The following is a 22,442-nucleotide window of genomic DNA, read 5'->3' on the forward strand; positions in this document are numbered from 1 at the left end:
TTGTGATATTAAGAGTCTCTTATGGTTTGTCTCCCTCCCGATCCCATCTTGTTCCATTTATTCTTTTCCTACTCCTCAAACCCCACACGTTGCATCTCCACTTCCTCATATCAGGGAGATCATATGATAGTTGTCTTTCTCTGACACAGTCTTTCTTTTTTACATGTTGCTACCTTCTAAATCACAGAACCATGTGTCTCTTCATTCTAAAGCTTTTTTGCTTCAAAGGAAACTAAATTTCCTGCTCTACGGTTGCACTCAACATTTTTCTTAAACAGTTTAAAAGTTACTAGAATCTTTGAAGTGAAATTAAAAGTATTATTTAAGGTAAATTGAAGTAGGCTTCATTATATATAGACTGTCTCTGTTAAGGAACAAAGAAACTGGTAGCAGGGGTTGTCTCTGGGGAGGGGCACTTTTGGAGAAACAGCATTGATTAATGTTCAAACAGCATGTTCCTGGGACCTTTAAATTCTGGAGAGTACAGTAACCATTTCCTCTAGTTCACTTATTGGCGAGTAGAATTGAACAAGGAAGAAAGTCGTAACAAATATCTGTAGTTATTTGAGACTCGAGAACTATGTGGATTTAGATAAAATTTTGGAGCTACCCCTTTTAATACCCATACTCTTAACACTCACTACCCTCAGTTTCAGGAGCCAAATAGATTTGGTTTCATTTGGGTGAGGACTGCCCCTGGGAATTGCTTTGACATGCCTCTGTCTCTGACTTCGTGGGTGACCTTGGGTAGATTTCTTAATCTAATTCTTCCTCTGCCAATGGATGGAGGGGATAAGCCCTATTTTTACCTGGTACATAGAATTGTTGCAGCATAAAAATGAAATCATGTGAAAATTAAGTCAGTTTCTGGGCTCAGCCTCCTTAGAGGAGGAGGCTTAACCTTGAGCTAACCTTGAGCTTAACCTTGAGTTTTTACAAGAGAAGTAGTGTTTCAACAAGCCATGTGTTCATGCTAGGTAGGATTGCATGTGTAGCATTCGCCTCTTAAAGAAGAGAAAAGGAAAGCCCAGTGACTATGCTTTGCTTTGGCCATTTTATAGACTTCCTCTCGTGTGTGTGTGTGTGTGTGTGTGTGTGTGTGTGTGTGTGTGTGTGTTTTACAGCACACTGTGTGAGCCTCCTACTTTCTGTTTTAAAACTTAGAATTTGGAGAGTCGGTTATTTCTAACTTCCTCTTTTTTGAAATAGGAGGAAACATTTTGAAACAAAATGATCCAAATATGTTCTAGGGTTATTAACTATAAATTTCAGAGCATAGCATTCTTGAAGGCATAATAGTATGTTTAGCACCTGTGATATCTTAATGTTTAGTTGAAGTAGTTAAATTTTTAGAATATAAGTAACATTTATTCAAGATTCGATTGTTGTATCAAGATTATCTCAAGATTTAGTTGTTAAATCACTTACAGTTGATATGCACTTGCTTAAAACAAATACTTATGAAATAAACAAAAGAAGAAGTAGTATTTAATCTCAGTGTGTAGTGCTACAAACATTTAATTATACTCTGTATATAAGGTAATATTCATGTATTTAGAAGGTATACACTGAATTATTTAGGGTTAAAGGAGGAGTGTCTGCCACTATCAAATCAGAAAAAATAGAAATAATAATATAGAAGGATAGTGATAGACATGATCAAAAATTTCACGATCTTCTGACTAGATAGAAAATGAAAGTTAATTTTCCCATTTGAGTTAAAAGCTAGGGTTAAACACAACCTGTGTGCCAATGACAACATAATATTTATTAAACTTCTGTGTTTTTTTCCCTGTCAAACTTTTGTTGAGATTTTATTTAATTGTACATTTCATTTGTATGCCACTTTTTATGAATTAATGATATTAGATTTTTTTTTATTTAATGTGCCTTAAAAGTATGCTTTTATAGGATTTTCCAATAAAAACTTGGTTGTTAAGACCCAAGATTGATAATAAATCTGTAGCCCAGAAAGAGTGTCAAGATTTAAGTAGCTGATGATAGAAAAACTAAAGTGATGTCCAATATAAAATATTTTTTGGTTGTATTTAACAAAAGCAAACACCTTGTTAATCCTTTTTCTCCCTCACCCCTGCCAGCTTGGTGACCCAGCTATTTTTCCTGCTGTAATTGTGGAACATGTTCCTGGTGCTGACATTCTCAATGGTTACGCGGGTCTAGCCTGTGTGGAAGAGCCCAATGACATGATTACTGAGAGCTCCCTGGATGTCGCTGAAGAAGAGATCATAGATGATGAGGACGACGACATCACGCTTACAGGTGTGTGTGCCTCCAGCACCTTATCCAGGCATAGTTTGGGGCAGTTTCCTTGCCCTGTGTTTTTTGGGGTGTAAGAAGTCCCTAACTTGGTGTCAAGTTAACTCCATTACCTACAGAGGCTGGAGCAGGGAGAAGGAAACTCTCTTTTCTTCCGCATCTATCTGTGTTTCCTCCCCTTCCTTCTTTCCTAGATATATTGAGCTGAATGTGACAAACTAGAGGTCTGTGAAAAAGACCAGACCAACTGAACTTGTCAGGTAGTCACTGAATGCTGCTTCTATGCCAAGCTCTGTATTCTTGATAACAATGAGAAGTTGTTTGTAGGGAAAAAGATAGGAATGTTTTTCTTTTCCTGCTGTCACAGGAAGCAAAATAAGAGGCCATGACCCAAATGTAGGATCAAGTACTAGGGTTTAAAGAAGATTTCTCAGTTGGTTAAGCTACTAGTCAGAACTAGTAGCATATTTGAAACATGAAAAGTTCATAGTGTAAGTGTTAGGCAGTGGTAATGCTGTTTTCATCCCTTTTAGAATTTGGTACACACATTTGTATTTTTATACACTTAGATTGATTTATCTGGGCCAGAGGAGGTAGAGGCGTTTAAGAAAATGAATTATTGGAAGCAAAGGTTATTTGAATATTTATTTTTTTTAATTTGAGAGAGCGAGCAAAAGAGAGCAGGAACAGGGGTGAGAGGGAGAAGCAGGCACCCCCACTGAGCAGGGAGCCTGACATGGGGCTCAATCCCAGGACCCCGGGACCACTACCCAAGCCGAAGGCAGATGCTTAACCAACTGAGCCACTTAGGTGCCCCTGAATATTTATTCTTAAATGTAAAAAAAGAATAGGAAATTAACCTTAGTCACAGTGTTATTAACTAAACCTACACTTCATTTGCCAACTAGGTCATCAAAAGGTCATTTCAAACTACTGACCTTTTTCTGTTTCAGTATCCTATCTATAATATTACATTTAGTTATTTCTTCTTAGTCTCTTCCAGTCTATAACAGTTCCTCTGTCTTTCTTTGTCTCTCAGTAACCTTGACACTTTTGAGGAGTGCTGGTCAAACATTGTAGTACGGAGGGTATGTGCTATGGTGAGTGCTGTGAAGTGTGTAAACCTGGTGAATCACAGACCTGTACCCCTGGGGCTAATAATACATTATATGTTTATTAAAAAAATAAAAATTAAACAAAACAAAACAACAACAACAACAAAAACATTGTAGTACATCCCTCAATTTTATTTGTGTGATATTTTCTCATGGCTGTACTGAGATTATGCATTTTGAGCAAGAATACCACCAAAATGGCATTGTCTTCTTAGGGCATCATATTAACATAGTAGATTTTATTTTTTTAGGGCAGATTTTTAAAAGTTCATTATCTCATTTAATTCTCACAACAGAAAAAGAAAAAAATTAGGTTAAATGAAATGACTAGCTTAAGATCACACACCAAGTGGCTGAGTCTCCACTGATAACATTGACAGACAACTCTTAGTTTTTGTATTGTTCTCTGTTTTTTTACAAATTATGTTCTCCTATATTCACAATTTTGTTCAGAGGAACCCAATGAAAGCTTTTTTGATAAATCTAGACTGATCAGATTTTTCCTCACCAGTTAGGGAATTACATTACTCAGGTTGAGAGGTTTCCATTCATTACTGACAGTAAGTTACATGTTTTATATAACAGAATGATCATCTCTGTGCATATATCTGTTGTGTAGCTCTTGGGTTTTTTGTGGTATATTCTGTCGTAACTTTTTGATGCCTTAGCATAAGGCTACACTGTCTCTGTAGATTGGAAATGAGGGTCTCCAGTGAAGGGATATTTATTCCTGGTTTTAGTCATCAGGGTAGTCTGATGACTAAAGAGAAGAAATTGAAACTAGGGAAGCAGATCTTAGATCTTTAGAAGAAAGAATTACTTCTTTCTTCTAGTGTTTCCATTCTCTTGGGCTTGGACTTGAAGATAGCTGATGGCAAAATACAAACAGGCTCCTTCCTTCCTGGAGAATAGAACTGGTATTGAAGGGGTCTAGGAAACAAGCCATATCTTGAAAACCAGATTTGCTATTTGCATATTTCTTCTCCCTCCCCTTTCTTATTTTCCAACCTGAGCCTTTATTTATCTCTTGCATCCTTGTTTGAGCAATGACATAAGAAAGCAAAGAATCCTTGGAGCCCTCCTAAATTCAGAGTAAGAGAGGGAAGAATGTTGTGCTTTTCAGAAACTATAGGGGGGAAAAAAGGGAAAGAAGAATTTATAAACTACATTTGAGTCTTAGGTAACACTTTAGATGATATTAAGGAATTGTTAATATTTTTAGGTATGACAGTAACATACCATACGTTAAAATATTTAGAGATGAAATAGATTCCTTCAAAATAATTTGGGGAGTGGGTGCGGGGTGTGTGTGAGGAGACCTTGGGGGCAGTAATTGGGATAGGAATGAAAGAAGATCAACCTTGTGTTGATAATGGTTAATGCTGAGAATGGAGATGTGAGAATTCATTATACTATGTTCCATAATTTTGATTTTTGTTTGAAATTTTCAATAATAAAAAGATTGATTTATTTTTATGGATTTGAGGCTTATATTAGACTACAGGTGTCATTGGTGTGCCCTGATTTCAAATTTTCCTGGTCATCACAATATTTTTATTTTTATCATCTTGACCTCCTATCAAGTTTGTTACATATGTGAACCTATAAAATAAATGTATAATGGTAAAATGCCACTTTTATCTGTTTATATGTTAGAGTTCCACATAAGGTTTCCTTTGGAAAAAGGTTATGGTGTTAACAATTTTTGAAAATCATTTGACCATGAGTTCTTTGTATGTGGAGATTCTCCATCCATTGCCAGTCTTTAAAGATCTAAAAATAAAATTATTAGCAGAGATGGTACAAATGCTATTTTCTCAAACAGAAGGTAACCATGATGACTATATTCATTAGTAAATCTTCTCTTTTAAATAATACTATTATGTGTCTCTTCCTATGTATTTGTTTTTATAAGTTCAAACACAATTTTTAGTAATTTATAATATCAAATGTATTTAATAAATTATTCCCTAAGTTATTATAGTGTCAATGCTTTCTGGCCTTGGTATAAATAGATTTTAACCAGTTGCTAGATCACAGCTAATCTGTTCCAGAGAAGTTTTAAAGTGCATGTATGAAAAGCTTGTGGGGTTTATTATTGCCAGAAGAAATTTTTGTCATCCATTTATTGAAGGGCTGACATTTTCTTTGTTTTTAAAAGCTAGATGCACTTTTTTTGGTTTTCTTTCCTGTTTCTTGTGGGACCTAGCCATTTATTTTGCTTTTCTCAATCTAAGCACTGAAGCTGAATGGAATAAACAAAGTTTTACAAACTAGCATTGATACTAAACATGTTTAACTTTCCTCATATTTTGAAATACAAAAGGTGACATGATTTCTGTATGTAGCTGTAGAATGATTTCTACTGTATAGTAAGTTAAAAAGACAAGGGTCAGGTAGCATAAATAGTGTATTACTTTTTATTTAAGATAGGAAAAAGAATATAAGTGATATGTCTTTGCTTATATTTAAAAAAAAGAAAGATAAACCTCAAAACTAATGAAAATGGTTTCTAACAGGAAAGAGGAAGGGACGGGGATAAAAAAGTAGATTTCCTAAATGTACTTAGTTTGGGGGTGCCTAGGTGGCTCAGTTGGTTAAGCCTCTGCCTTTGGCTCAGGTCATGATCTCAGGGTCCTGGGATTGAGCCCTGCATCGGGCTCTCTGCTTGGCAGGGAGCCTGCTTCCCCCTCTCTCTCTTCTCTGCCTGCCTCTTTGCCTATTGTGATCTCTCTCAAATGAATAAATAAAATCTTTTTTAAAAAATTGTGCTTAGTTTTGTTATTTTTACTTTGGAAACCTGTAAACATTTAACATAATTATAAAACAACACTAAGTCCAAAGGAGGAAAAATTAGCAATCTAAAAATTGAAGCACACTAAAACAAATGAAACTAATTTTATTATTGAGGTGTGGCATAATCATATAGAGAAGAATTACTTAAAGTGATTTCTTTTGGTGGGGGGATACTCAGGTATCTCAGTCGGTTAACTGTCTGCCTTCGGCTTAGGTCATGATCCTTGCATCCTGGGATCAAGCCCCCTATCAGGCTCCCTGCTCACCGGGGTCTGCTGCTTCCTCTGTGCTCTCTCAGTCTGTCTGTCTGTCTCTCGCACTCTCTCTCTCAAGTAAATAAAATCTTTTTTTAAAAAATTAAAGTGATTGTTAAAAAGATTTCATTTATTTATATATTTATTTAGGGAGAATGTGAGCTGGGGAGGGGCAAAGGATGGGGGGAGTGTAGCGGGAGAGAATCATAAGCAGGCTCCACCCCCCCACTGTGGGGCTCCATCTCACAACCCTGAGATCATGACCTGAGCTAAAATCAGGGGTCAGACTGAGCCACACAGGCATCCCTAAAGTTATTTTTTAAGGCTGTGCATTTCCTAATAAGAAATAGCCTAAAAAGCAAAAAATAATAAAAGCTGCTAAGGAATCTTAAATTGTTCTCAGTAATTGCAGCCTGTGTGAGTGTGTGTATATGAGATAGATGTTAGGGTAAAATCAAATAAGTAATGAAGTTAATGTCATAAGGAGCCAAGATTTATAGAGTAAGATTAGATCTGCAAATGTTAAATTGCAAAGTTAAATAACAATTTTATAATTCTCTATAAATTCTATGTAAATACACGGTAAAAATATATAATTCTAGAAATAAATTCTGTAACACTAAATTTGAATTGAAAATACTAGTATGAACTCATGATCTATTTTCTTCTTTAAAAAACCAAAAACAAAATATTTTTTAGCCAAATATGGGACAACTTAAGCATTAATAAGGACAGTAACTAATGGATTGAAGTATATCTAATATGTTTATTTTTTAACTTATTTTTTTAAAAAACTCATTTATTTTAGAGAGAGAACGGGGGGAGGGGCAGAGGGAGAGAGAAACTCAAGCAGACTCTGCTCTGAGCATGGAGCCCAACATGGGGCTCAATCTCAAGACCCTGAGATTATGACCTGAGCCAAAACCAAGTTGGATGTTGGGGCACCTGGGTGGCTCAGTTGTTAAGCCTCTACCTTCGGCTCAGGTCATGATCCCAAAGTCCTGGGATCGAGCCCCACATCGGCCTCCCTACTCAGAGGGAAGCCTGCCTCTCTCTCTCTCCCACTCCCCCTGCTTGTGTTCCCTCTATCGCTGTGTCTGTCTCTATCAAATAAATAAAATCTTTAAAGAAAAAAAAAAAGAGTTGGATGTTTAACTGACTAAGCCACCAAGGTGCCTCCCCCCCCCCTTTTAAAAAAGATTTATTTATGTATTTTACAGAGAGAGCGAGAGAGAATATGAGCAGGGGGAAGGGCAGAAAGAGAGGGAGAGGAAGAGAAGCAGTAAAAAATGAGAAATAGTGGGGTGCCTGGGTATCTCAGTCAGTTAAGCATTAGCACTCTTGATCTCAGCTCAGGTCTTGATCTCAGGGTCATGAGTTCAAGCCCTGTGTTGGACTCTGTGCTGGGGGGCCTACCTAGAGCCTACTAGGAAAAAAGAAATAGAGAAATATTTAATAGTCATATTCAATCTAGATTTTCTCTGTTGATACAAAGTATATATATAAACCCAAGTATTAAGTGATGTTCAAGAGATCAAAACCTGTGTGTTTTCGAGCAACAGAGGTCTTATAGCTAACTCATGTTTTCTTCAAATGTATTGTAGTTGAAGCATCCTGTCCTAATGGGGATGAAACGATCGAAACTATCGAGGCTGCTGAGGCACTCCTCAATATGGATTCTCCTGGCCCAATGCTGGATGAAAAACGAATAAGTGAGTGGTCGTGTGCCATGATTGTTCATATTAATATACTTGGAAAAGTTACTCTTGCCATCATCCTCTGTTAAATGGCAAATACCAAGAGACCGGAGAGCATGTTTGATATGTTTTGTGGCCCAAGCACATTTTAAGAAACAATACTAGTGAGGGACGCCCAGGTGGCTCAGTTGGTTAAGCAGCTGCCTTTAGCTCGGGTCATGATCCCAGGATCTTGGGATCAAGTCCCAAATCAGGCTCCTTGCTTGGCAGAGAGCCTGCTTCTCCTCTCCCTCTGCCTGCTACTCCCCCTGCTTGTACTCTCTCTCTCTCTCTCTCTCTGATAAATAAGTAAATAAAATCTTTAAGAAAAAAATACGAGTTGAGACACCTTTGCTAAAGTATTCAGTTAAACAAGACTTCTTTTTTTTAATTGAAGAAGGAAATTTTTAGGAATAAAAACAATTTATTTAGTTGTCAAATAGCAGATTAGGCAGAATTTATTCTCGTAACCTCATTGGTGAAAGTATTAGAGCATTTATGGCCCAAACTATTATAATTTAATGATCTGTATGAGTATTCATCAGTGAATAGGCAAAATTCATTGAAAAAATTTCTAACACCTCATAGAAGGAAACTCCTTGCCACATTATTGATTTGCTTTTAAATCCATGTTTCCTTTGGGCTTTTCTGACAAAGTGTCAAACTCGTAAATTAATTATTACTAAATGAATTTAAGATGTGGTTGAGTATTTTCTGTATGCACAGCAGTGCATTAAGCAATAATGTGATATACAAATGAACAGATAACTGTTTTTTTCCTCTCAAGTTTACAGATTAATTTTGAAGGTAGTTGTTTATGTAAAAGCCAAAAATAAAGGCCATGGGAGGGATAGTAAAGTATTCTGGAAGAAAAGAGTACTCTGGCTGAGACTTTCAGAGACAGGCTTTATGGAAGGAATGTTTTAACCTGAACTATAAAAGACAAATAAGCTTTTAGTGGTTAGAGGAGATAAAGAGAATGGGTTGAGCCAGGGAGACAGACCTGTAAATAAGAGCGAAATGTTTGAGATAAAAATGGTTTGGTATAGCTGAAGTATAAGGTTTGTGGTAGGTAGGAGATGAGAGTAGAAAGGTAGGTTTGATCTAGATTGTGTGAGCTTCAGATGGCAGGCTATGGAGTTTGGCTTGTTCTTACCATCTTTTTCCTCTATAAACTATGCAAAAGGTCAGTTTTATTTTTCTAATAATTTTCGGGTATAATGTTTTGTATAGAAGAATTATATGGTCAAATCAGACAGGTTTCAGAGAATAACTTCAGCAGCAATGAGAGAAGAATGGAGAAGAGAAATAAGATAAATTGGTGATAAGAAGTCAAGAAGGAAGGGCATTGAATTAGTCCTGTCAAGCCTGTCTGACTTAGGGTGCCTAATTTCAGACAGAGGAAATAAAAAGGAAATAGATTTCAAGATTTTATTTCTACTTTAATCCTCAGAGAAACAAGAAATTATCTGATGAAATTAGTTTGATTTATAATACAAGTTTGATTATAATTAGTTGATTTTGTTTCCATTAGATAATAATATATTTAGTTCATCTGAAGATGACATTGTTGTTGCCCCAATCACCCATGTATCCGTCACATTAGATGGGATTCCTGAAGTGATGGAGACTCAGCAGGTTCAAGAGACATATGCAAACTCACCAGGAGCATCATCACCAGAACAACCTAAAAGAAAGAAAGGTGGGTGGTTAATTTGTTTAGGGCAAACAGTCCAATTTTGATGTGGAATCTAAACATAATTTTTATTCAAGGGTATTTCTACACCAATTAAAACTTACATAAGAAAAAGTGAGGGTACAAAGCATAAATTAAAAGTTATTTATCTTCACATTAGATTCATTAAAAAATCAGTTTATTTGGTGTATCCTGCAGAAATGGGGTTTTCCAACTTTTTAAAGCCTCAATCTTTTATCTAAATCCTTTTGTCCAAACTCAGAAAGAGCTTGGGTAAGGGCACTTAGTTTCTAGCTTCCTTCCACAGGACATAGTTTGAAAATCACTAGCTTAGATTCCAATATAAGATTCCAGTGGGAAAAATAATGAGTTGGAAATCAGTAGGTAAGTGATTAAAGAGGAAAATACTAGGTTTTAATTAGATTTAAATTTCAAAGGGAATTTTTCACTCTTCACTCATTAGGACCATATCTGCATTCTAAAGTCTGACATTCTTTCCATTTCATTGCCTTCTGATTCTCCTCCAGTTTGCGTAATATTTTGAATTTAGTATCTTGGTTAATCACCAGCCACCCAGTAACCTAACTTCAGATGAAAGTAAGGGAAAGTCCAGGAGCCCAAAGTGAAGAGGCAAATGAAAACAGAGTGAGCCGAGGCTGCCACATCTCTGAAGGGCTGAGATGGGTACGCCACTCTGATTGCCCATGCAGAGGCCGAGGCTTGTGTCTTGGTCCAGTGCAAGATGAGGTTACCAGAGACTTCAGCCTGTCATCGGGATCCTTGAAAGGCTCTCCCCTCCTGGGAAAAACAGTCTACCCATTGGCACAGAAAGGTGTCATGGAAGTTTATATTTCTCAGCTGGGCCTCTGAGTGGAAAAATTCATTCTGTGAGAATTCATAATCTTAGGCTTACTTTAATCTAGGTTTATGATTAGATTTTAAATGATCACTGACTTCAGAAATTCCCAGCCAAGTAATTAACGTAAAAGTGACCCCAGACTGGCAATAACGTTGGGGTACTAGGCAGAAGCTCGTGTATAAAACTGTTCTGGCAAGTCATACATTTAAACCCAGGCTGACAGGATTTCCTCAAACAAAGCCCTGTTGAAGGTGAGCTCACATTGCAATGTTACAGAATACAAAAGATAGAGAATCCCTGAATGAGGAGCAGAAGACATAGAAGATTCTAGCATTCTCTAAGAACTCCAGATAATAGAATTATCAAATAGAAACTTTGAGTGACTGTGACTACAATTATTAAGGCAAAAGAAGGAAAAACAAGGTCAAAGAATGAGACTATTACAAAATACCAGGTACAACTTCCTCTTCTGGACAAGATGGAATAACAGAACCTGATTTGGCAACGATTTGGGGATATGGCAACAAAAACAAAAATTAGTGGGACTACATTAAACTAAAAGGCTTCTGCTTAGGAAAAGAAACTATTAGCAAAATGAAAAGGCCACCTACAGAACGGGAGAAGATATTTGTAAGCTGTATATCTCATAAGGGGTTAATGTCCAAAATACATAAGGAACTCCTACAACTCAATAGCAAAAAAACCAAACAACCTGATTAAAAAATGGGCAGAGAACTGAAAAGACATTTTTCTAACGAAGACCTACAGATGGCCAACAGGTACCTGAAAAGATATGCTCAACATGGCTACTTGTCAGGAAAATGCAAATCGAAACCACAGGAAGCTTTCACCTCACACCTGTCACAATGGCTATCATCAAAAAGGCAGGAGATAACAAGTGTTTGCAAGGATGTGGAAAAAAGGAATCCTTGTGCACTGTTGGTGGGAATGTAAATTGGTACAGCCACTGTGGAAAACAGTATGGAGTTTCCTCAAAATATTAAAACTACAAACACCGTATGATCTAGCAGTCTTACTCCTGGCTGCATATCCAGAAGAAATCAAAATAAGATATTGAAGAGATGCGTGCACTCTCATGTTCATTGCAGCATTAAAAAAACATAGGTGGACCTTGAGGGCATTATGTTAAGTCAAATAAGAGAAAGACAAATATTGTGTGCTATCATTTACGTGTAGAATCTGAAATAACCAAACTCATAGAGGCAGAGAGAGATGGTGATTGCTGGGGAGTTAAGGAAATGGGGAGATGTCAGTCAAAGGGTACAAACTTCCAGTTATAAAATGAGTAAGTTCTGGGGATCTGATATACGGGATGGTAACTTTGGTTTACAGTACTGTATTATATCCTTGAAAGTTGCTAAGAAAGTAGATCTTATATGTTCACGCCCAAAAAAACAATTAGTTATTATGTGAGATAATGGTATGTTAACTAACCCTACTGTGGTAATCATTTTACATCATAGAAGTATATCAAATCATCATATTGTACACCTTAAAAATACACAATTATATGTCATCATATCTCAATAATGCTGGAAAAAAATTTTAATAAACCCCCAGAACTTGGATTTACCCTCCTATTAAAACAACTAAAAATACAGACAACGATGTATGAAACAGTGCCTCTAAAGACATAAGTCAACAAAAGCCAGTGATCCCTGAGAAACAGGAAACAAATGAGGTGAGCCCTATGATGACCCCAACTTACTGCATGGAGAAATTTTTCTTTTTTTTTTTTTACAAACAGTTTGGCAGTTTCTTAAAACATTTAATGCATACTTAACATGTGACCCAGCCAGTCTTCTACTCAGTATTTACTCAAACGAGATGAAGTTACCCATTTATAGAAAAACATCTGCATGAATGAATGTTCTTAGCAGTTTTATTTGTAGTTGCCCAAAACTTGAAACAACCTAAATGCCTATCAACTGCTGTCTGGATAAACAGCTTTGTGGTGTATCTATGCAAGGAAATAGCACTCAGCAATAAAATAGAATGTACTGTTGATACATACAACAAAAACAATGAATCTCAGCATAATTATGCTAAAGGAATTACTTACACACCATATATATATGTATATACATATATATATATGTATGTATCTCTTCATCTAAAGTTGTGGGAACTGCAAACTAACCTCTAATGATAAAATCTGTGAGTAATTGACTACCTTTGGATTGGGCAGAGTGGGAAGGGTATAAGGATTACAGAGGGGTACAAAGTACTTTTGGGGGTGAAGAGTATATTCACTATTTTGAACATAGTGATGGTTCCACAGGTCAATACTTACGTTGGAAGGTACCAAACTGTAGATTTTCAACATATGCAATTTCATTTTATGTCTGTCATACTTCAGTAAAGCTATTTTTAAAGTGAAGGACTAACATTCTAGTTAGGAAGACTGATGTGAAAGGAACCCAATAGAACACATAATATATGGGTTAAACAGAAAATTAGTCACTGTTTAAAAGAGAATTTGTGAGCTCTAATATAGATCTGATATAGAATAAAAAGTATGAAAGAGTTTGAGATGTGAGGATGCAATGAAAAGGTCTACATGTTTAATCAAAGCTTCAGAGAGAGAGAATATGTAGAGTGAGGAAGAGACCGTATTCCAAGATAATGATTGAGAGTTTTCCAAAGTGACATAAATCTCAGCATGGTGAATCCTGAGTAGCATAACTGTCAAAGAAATCCAGGCCTAAATACATTATAGTAAAAATGCAAAGCACCACCCCCCCAGCCCCCTCCAAAAACAAACAAACAAAGAAAATACCAGGGAAAAACTACATTACTTGAAGAGGATTGATTTTTAGATTGGCAGCTTAGAAGCTCCCAGTAGAGGCTGGAAGTGTTGGGTATCTTCAAAGTATTGAGAAGAACTAACTGTCACCCACAAATCCTATACCCAGTTCACGTAGAACTCACATGAAGCTATGCCACCTTGACTGGTAAGGAAGATGATGGAAAGGGTGGATATTGGGTAGGTTTACCAACTGTCTCCGTCTTGACTAAAACTAGTGGTGAAAACAGTGGGAAGAAGAAAATGCTATCTATCAGAAAAAGTTGGTAAATAGAAGGCATAAAATAAGATGGTAGGAGGGATGGAAGCTAACTGAAGTCTTTGTTCCTAATATTTGTTACCATTGACACAGTCACCCAGAAGTATCTGCCTCATGATTGGTTCTCTGCAGATGTCTGTAGTGATGGAAATGGAGATACCTGGCTGATTAGGTTCTATATTTATGCATTAAGAGGGGCCTGAAGAGTGATCTTTTGATCCACTTCTCGCTGATTCTTATTCACGCTAACTTCAGAAGGGTGTTCCTGTTTGGTTTGGGGATGTGTTGTTACTAACCTTGTGATTTTTAGCTCTGGTATTCTGTTCTGCTAAGTTATTGCCTTATATTATCCTAACCCAGAATTCATTCTTGTGATCTGGACCAGATAGGCTCTGCTTCAGGAATATTAGGGTAAAGGGGCACTTGGCTGGCTCAGGCGGTACAACATGAGACTCTTGATCTTGAGCCTTGACTTTGAGCACCGAATTTGGTGGAGAGGTTACTTAATTAAAAAGAAAAAGAAAAAGAAAAAAGAATGCTGGGGTAAAATACACTAAGGTATCCGTTTATAATCTTCATTGTTTTTCAGGTACAGAATGCTAGTCTGTTCAGATAGCATGATCATCTTAATATAAATCCCAGGCAACATTGCCACCAAGTTGTGCTTCTAGATAAATGGCCAGAAGAAGATCACAAAGCTTTAGAATAGTTGGTTGACCCAAACTAAGTCTGAACATACTACAGTTAGTGTTGTCAAAGTGGAGTTAGAGATTGAATGGCACATAACTATGTTTGTTTTGCTGTGAATTAAAAGAAGTATAGAAAAATGAGAGGTTTCAAAATACAGGGGAAAATAAAAGTTGACTATGTAGTTCACCAGAATTTTGCCTCATGCATTTTTTGTATCTCTAGAATTTTGGAAAGTTTCCAGTATTTAAGAACTACCTGTATGCAGATGAGAGAAAAGCTGAAAATTGACTTTTCCTACTGTAAAATACGTATATAACCAACAAACAGATAAACCTGCATGGCTTATTTTTTGAGCCCAAGTCTTATCAACATCAAGAATAATTCCCCCAATTTTAAGGAAGCCATGTCAGTTTTGTTACCTCAAAATGTTTCAAACTTAACCTCATTTTTATAAATGAGCTGATGTGTCATTTCCTACATAAAATTGTTTGTGATCTTACCTGTACTAATGACAAATTTTCACTGAAGGTCTTTTCCTTTTGAGTAAACAGCATTTTAGGAAACCAGTATGTGTAACATTGTGTATGTGTGTAAAGTACTTGGCATTTGAAATTTTGGATAAATGACCAAATAGCATTTATAAACAGCTAAATTGTCCATTTTATCTCACTTTTGATGGCAAATCCTTACACAGAGCTGTTCTGTTTTCAGGGAGAAAAACAAAACCTCCACGCCCAGATTCCCCGGCCACTACGCCAAACATATATGTGAAGAAGAAAAACAAAGATGGTAAGGGTAAGTACAATAATTCCCTTACAATACTTACAAGTCAAATAACAGTTAGATTGCTTTAAAATACCTACATATCATAAATAAAATCAACCAGCTCTCTTGACTTATTGAAGTGGATCTTCTTGCTGCCAGATGCTTATAAGGTATAGTTGGGGGATGCCTGAGTGGCTCAGTCAGTTAAGCATCTGTCTTCAGCTCAGGTCATAATCCCAGGGTCCTGGGATCGAGTCCCGAGTTGGGCTCTATGCTCGGTGGGGAGCCTGTTTGTTCCTCTGCCTCTGCCTGCAGCTCCCCCTGCTTGTGTTCTCTCTCTCTCTCTCTCTGACAAGTAAATAAATAAAATTTTTTTTAAAAAAGGTAGAGATGGTACTTTCTATAAATAGAGACTGGTAATAATGGAGCCGAAGAAATCCATTTAATAGATTTTTCTTACATACCTGTCAAAATAATCTGTCCTTTAATATTGAGCCTTTTGGAAGAGTTCAGCCAGGTTAGCTTTTCAGTTCATAGACACTTTATAAGATTGTTTTGGAGTTCTGCTATCTTCATAATTGCTGCCCAAATTTGAAGAAGATTGTTAAAGCCAATCCACGGGCTCTGATACAAAGAGAACAACTGTTGAAAGGTTTTGTACAACACTTCTTCATTGGTTCTTTTATGTGATGGCTCTTAAAGAGGTAGGAAAAAGTCATCTCAAAGTGCTTTCTTCTCAAGTCATCATAAATCTAATTGCCAGTATTGATCCATCCAGACATCTGATGTGGAACTAATAAAAAGACCTATATTAGACCCTAAAAATTATCACCAGTGCTAACCAAGTTGCGTAATATTTTTGTATGATTATAGAGGGAACTTATAAAACTTTTAGTTGTGTTTACTTTTGCTCTTTTCCAGTGAAATTTTGGTCAGTTAAACAGAAATTGCTTTTGTTTCAGGAAACACAATTTATCTCTGGGAATTTTTACTGGCACTGCTCCAGGACAAAGCTACTTGTCCTAAATATATCAAATGGACCCAGCGAGAAAAAGGCATTTTTAAACTGGTAGATTCCAAAGCCGTATCCAGGTTGTGGGGGAAGTACAAAAACAAACCCGACATGAATTACGAGACCATGGGAAGAGCTCTCAGGTACATGAAATTTTTTGTCGTTCATTGTGTTAAGAATATTGTTTCCTAAATACTAAAAAGCTAGGTAACTTCTAAAAAGGTAGAAGATTACAAAAATGTTGAATTTTATTATTGAAGAGCTAAAACCATGCTGCTTATAGAAATCAGTTCGTATTTAAATTGAAATCCTGTTCTGATCTAGGGAAATGTTTTTCTTAAAAAAAATCTTCAAGCAAACAACAGATACTTTACTTGTAAAGGGATTAGAAAATGTGAACTATCATCAGGAATTATAAATTGACCATGGGGCTCATATGTTTTGAACCCTTAAACTTGAATTCAGCACAAAATTAAGTAGCGGTAATCAGGTACTTAATAAGAGGATGCATTTTTTAAACGTAAATATCAGGTATGATCTGTATTATGTTGGAATAAATGCTTCAAGAATAATATTAGACATTGTGAACATTTTGAACTAGGTAGGTTATCATTTTATTCCGAAGCTCACTTTTAGTGTGTTTTTCTGTGATCAGGTTATCTATTCTTAAAGATATGCATTAGTTTGAGAAAGAGTTATTAGATAACCTTCTTAAACTAGAACTATTTAGTTATAGTTTGTGTATATTTGTTTTTTTAACTCACACTTTTTAGATTCTTGATCTAATTAAAATCAGTGACAAAATTTGAGTCACTTCTGTTTGTATGTTATTAAATTTTATATGGAAAACTGAATCAGATTCACTGAATCAGATTTAAACTGGTAGGGACATTATAATAAACGACGGAAGGGAGATAAACTCTTGAGGTTTGTAGTAGATTTTATTATTCTGGCAAATTGGAAAAAGGGGAGACAAAGGAAGAAAAGTGAATGACTAGGATAATCCATGTATTCTATCAACAATCCCCTATCAGAATTGGTTTTAGGTTTAGTTGATAATAAGGATTTTTCTTTATCTGTGAGTATATGTGTTTTACACTTATATAGAAAAAAAGTTCAATTATACTATCTTATAAAAAATAACTGTGCTTCATTTTGAAATTCTTCTCCCACTTGTTTCCAACTTAAAACCTTTGTTTATGATTAAGGAACTTTAATTTTGTTGAACATAATTTTAATTTATGTTTAACCAAATAAAGTATTGTTAAAATTGTCTGCTTTGAATAGGTACTATTACCAAAGGGGTATCCTAGCAAAAGTGGAAGGTCAACGCTTGGTGTATCAGTTTAAGGAGATGCCGAAAGATCTTATTTATATAGACGATGAGGACCCAGGTTCCAGCATCGAGTCTGCGGATCCATCACTGTCTTCAACAGCCACTTCAAGTAGGAACCAAGCAAGCAGATCGAGAGTATCCTCAAGTCCGGGGATAAAAGGAGGAGCCACTACAGTTCTCAAACCAGGGAATCCTAAAGCTACAAAACCCAAAGATCCTGCAGAAGTTGCACAGCCATCAGAAGTCCTGAGGACAGTGCAGCCCACACCATCTCCGTACCCCACCCAGCTCTTCCGGACTATTCATGTCGTCCAGCCAGTACAGGCTGTCCCAGAAGGAGAAGCAAGCACCACCAGTAGCGTGCAGGACGAAACGTTAAATTCCTCTGTTCAGAGTATTAGGTGAGAAAACTAAAGTTACCGATGCATATGTTTACGTGATGTTTCTGACCAGAGTCATCATTTGTTGATGACTCTGGGTCGGGATTCGGAAATGAAAATAAAAGTTATATTGATTTTTTTTTAAAGATTTTATTTATTTATTTGAGGGAGAATGAGTGAGAGAGAGCATAAGAGAGGAGAAGGTCAGAGGGAGAAGCAGACTCCCCAAGGAGCTGGGAGCCCCATGCGGGACTTGATCCTGGAAGTCCAGGATCATGACCTAAGCTGAAGGCAGTCGCTCAACCAACTGAGCCACCCAGGCGCCCCTGAAAGTTATATTGATTTTTAAAGCTAGAAGTCTTGTTCAGCAGATTGGTTTCAGCAGCTGTGTGTATAACATCAGCCCTCTGATTGTATCATTGATTTCTTATTTTTAAACTTTGTCATTACTTGCTGCTATCCTATCCATTTAAATCTTGTCCACTATACCTCTGTATAATTTGATAGATCCCTACAAGAAGGGATCCACATATTAGAAAATCCAGAGAATGGTTTCAGATCCTTTTTTTTCAACCTCTGTATAATTTGATAGATCCCTACAAGAAGGGATCCACATATTAGAAAATCCAGAGAATGGTTTCAGATCCTTTTTTTTCAAAGTCAGAAGCTATAAAAATTCTACATAAGCGGACATATCTTGACCTGCATTGTAGTGAGTTCCAGGAAATAACATTATTTTTTGGGGAAGATTCTATCATGGAACAGTTCTAAAGTTTAAAGAGGTAGGGAGGCCAAGAATCTAAGGTTCACTTTTTCACACTTTTACAGTGGCAGAAATTGGAAGAATAGTTTTTTAGCAATCAAATCAAATTTGCCTCCTAGCTCCAGGAAAGATAGGAAAAACAAACTGACCAAAGAAAACCTCATCAGCTTTAGACTGGTCTTCTGCAGAATTTGGGACTGGTCTCACTGCTATGGGATGGGGGAAAAGGAGGAGGGCAGAAAATTAGATGGACGTTTGCAGTATTTTTTTCCCTTTACTATCATGAGTTTCCAGAATATGAATTATAATAAAATATAGGAGCCCTTCCAAATCCAATAAAAATGATTCTTTGAATACTTTCATTAAGTGACTTCAGTCTCACAGTCTTACATTTGAATATTCCAAAATATAAATGCTGGCGTTTTGTTCAGTTGATTTTGAAGTAAGAAATAGTACCCGGAATCAAGACAGAGTTAGATATTCCCGTCTTCCTTGTATGGTCCATTTAAACTTTTGGCATCATGAAAATTGACTTGCAAGGAGTGTAAAAATTACATTTTCCCCATTTTAACTGGACAGGAATGATAATCTCAAACTGTTATTGAAGGAGTACTTATTTTTTATTTGCCTATTAATGTTTCGTTTTCCTCTAGGTCAATTATTGGTTATGTGTGATGACTGAGTATCTAGTTGGTGTGATTCCTCTCGTTGGTTTCTAGACTCTTTGTCATCTTATCATTGTATTTCTGTTGATAGGAAACAGTACATGGCCACAGCTAATCAGAGGGATCCCTTTCTTAGAGTGATTCCGTTATTTTTAAGCATCTGTAATCAGTTTGCTTTTTATACCTTGAGGATAAAATAAATGCCTGCCCCCCCCATGAAAAAATCCCACATACCTGTAGCTCTGAAAGGTATTAAAGTGTGATACTGAATTGGATGCAGTGTTACTCTGAATGGCAATTTCTGAATGATACTCAGTGCCAGATATTAAAACACTATAATACACTCCCTATCCATGATTTGCAAACTCTTTTGGTGTACTTTCCAGAATTTTCATGTCCGAGGTCCCTGATTATTCTGGATTATTCTGTGGACTCCCTGCCTGCTTCCTGCCTCTACTGTTTTTTCTCTTCAGTTCAACCTATGCAAGACTCTTAGTCACAGCTTTGCTATGTTACCTTCTTGCAGCTTTTGTTAGATCTGTGTTGCACACAGAGCGCAGTCAAATTTCTGGAGCATCAGCTACCAGCTCTCACTCTCTACTCGGATTCCTTCCTTGCCTTCTAGCTAAAGCTGCCTGCTTGGGTGCACCGCAGTCTGGTCAGTGAACCAGGCGTTGCCATTGACTTCAATGCCCATCTCCTCCTGTACATTTAAAGTGAAGGAGCCATGTTTTACTCATTGCTCTTCTCCTACCACTTAACCTCATGTCTGGCACATAGCATCCCTTCAGATGTACAGAACTTATTTTGAAATAGTGTCTATATTCATTCTGTATCTCCTTTCAGAGTAATGAGTTCTCTAAGTGGACTGCTTATGTAATGAAGAAATAACAAAACTTAACTTGTCAGACTTTAAAACATACTTCCTTGTTGAAAAAATCATTTCATATTTATGTGTATGTATATACACATATTCTTCATCATTCTTTTGACTTTTAAAAATATTCTTCTCTCTTTTGGGTGTACTTCTATTTATATCTTCCCCCAAATCCTACTTATTTTAATGTAGTTAAACCTTTTATGGAATGCATTTTATTCCCTGAAATAACTAGATGAGGAAAGGCCAAAGTTAATGAATAATAATGCTCTTTGAAGACCGACACCTGCTGAATATAGTAACTTGGGTTTTGCCGTTGTTCCTTTCCATTATATAGAAAGAAAGAAAAGTCTGAAATTTCATGCATATTGTACATATTACTCTGAAATTTTATTGTATTATTAGAATCATTTTTCATTAGATTAATTCCTTGCTTAGCACTTTATTTTTTGTCTTTTTTATAATTACTCCAAATTTTCATTATGAAACAAAATATCAACAGTTTGAAATAGTACAATGAACACCTATATACATCCTTTTAGATTCACAGTTGATAGCGTTTTTGCCTTACTTGTTTTCACTCTGTATTTATTTATAACCTCTTTTCTGTTGGGCTATTTGTCAAGTAACTTGACAACCTTATGACATTTCACTCTCAAACATTTCAACATCCAGCTTTTAAGAATAGAGAGATTATCCTAGGTAACCAGGTTATCACTCCTAAGAAGGATAAGAGTACTTTGGCTATATTTTTCTTAATTTTATAACTACTTATTACTAAAATCAAAGACCACTTAAAGATTTTTTTCTGTAGCTAAGATGGAATATATATGACTTAAAATTAGATTATTAATGTAACAACAAGAACTGACACTTTCAAAGCACTCTCTGTATTTCATACACTTTTCCATATATTAATGTTTAATATCCTCACTGATCAATGAGATATAGGTAATATTATTCCTATTTTACAGATGAGGAAACCAAGGCAAGGAGAGGCCAAGGAGCCTGGTCACATCTAGTAAGTGGTGGGGACAGCGTTTTAATGCAAGCAGTTTAGTCCAAAGCAGTGAGCTTTAATGATTTGTCACCCTGCCTGCTGATTCACATAACTCTCGTGAATTACCAGTTATTTACAATGAAGTAGCAACATGTTTTTTCTTTTCTCAATTTTTCCTTTGCTTATGTCTTTTTGTCTCACATAATTGCATGTTTCTATGTGGAAATCTATTAAGCTTTTCTTAAGTGATTTATGGTATATGTGCTCGATTTTTAAAAATTTTGACTTTGACTCTGACTTCATGTTATTTAAAGAGACAACTACAACAAAAGTAAACCTCTGGTCAAATCTTTTCCCGAAATTGTCCCTTGGTAAACTTGCAAGTCCATATGCCTACCTAGCATAACTTCTTTCTGTATAGTATTTTCAAGTACTAATAGTTTGTGTTAGGATCTTTTGAATAAATTAGCCTCTAAAAATATATAATGTGTAGGTTATCTTTTTTTTTTTTTTTAAGATTCTATTTATCCATTTGACAGACAGAGACCACAAGCAGGCAGAGAGGCAGACAGAGAGAGAGGGGGAGGCAGGCTCCCCGCCGAGCAGAGAGCCCAATGCGGGGCTCAATCCCAGGACCCTGGGACCATGACCTGAGCTGAAGGCACAGGCCCAACCCACTAAGCCACCCAGGCGCCCCAATGTGTAGGTTATCTTAAAAACAAAGTAATGGAGTACGAAGAATGTATATTCTTTCGATTACTTTCCAGCCCTCCATCCTTGTCGATTATTAGATGTAACATTGAATCGGATTAATTCACTATTCTGAGTCTGTTTCCTCATCTGTAAAATAAAGATAATACTTAACTTTACAGGTGATTTTAACAGTTAAATGACATTCTTGACATCTGAGTAGATACACAGTAAAAACTAAATGTTATACTGTATATCTTTTTTCATCTCAGAAACTTTGAGGTATTTTAAATTTCTGGTATTGTAGCAGTGGTTACGAGCAGCTTAGGAAATTTGTATAAAGTAGTTAACTATACTATAACCTTTGTTATATAATATAACATCACCAGACACAAATGACTGTTTAATCATTAACTAAGACAAAAATAATTTAAAATTTCTGTAG

General features: G+C 36.2%; 1 protein-coding gene across 6 annotated transcripts in view; it reads left to right on the forward strand.

Annotated features, from left to right (window-relative positions):
- Positions 1-22,442, forward strand: part of LOC111146960 (E74 like ETS transcription factor 1) — a 79,182-nt gene that overhangs the window by 52,489 nt on the left and 4,251 nt on the right. For 2 of the 6 annotated variants that reach the window (XM_022502722.1, XM_022502721.1), the window contains 6 exons: positions 2,100-2,280; positions 8,047-8,154; positions 9,713-9,880; positions 15,221-15,304; positions 16,237-16,429; positions 17,574-18,023. In XM_022502722.1, the coding sequence (XP_022358430.1) occupies positions 2,100-2,280; positions 8,047-8,154; positions 9,713-9,880; positions 15,221-15,304; positions 16,237-16,429; positions 17,574-18,023 (1,184 nt within the window). Of the gene's footprint in view, positions 1-1,990; positions 2,281-8,046; positions 8,155-9,712; positions 9,881-15,220; positions 15,305-16,236; positions 16,430-17,573; positions 18,024-22,442 lie in introns of those variants that run through there. The other 4 variants (XM_022502723.1, XM_022502726.1, XM_022502724.1 and 1 more) reach the window with 4 other exon arrangements.

Source organism: Enhydra lutris, unplaced genomic scaffold (genome assembly GCF_002288905.1).
Source record: "Enhydra lutris kenyoni isolate GAN:26980312 unplaced genomic scaffold, ASM228890v2 scaffoldscaffold15, whole genome shotgun sequence".
Lineage (NCBI taxonomy): Eukaryota > Metazoa > Chordata > Mammalia > Carnivora > Mustelidae > Enhydra > Enhydra lutris.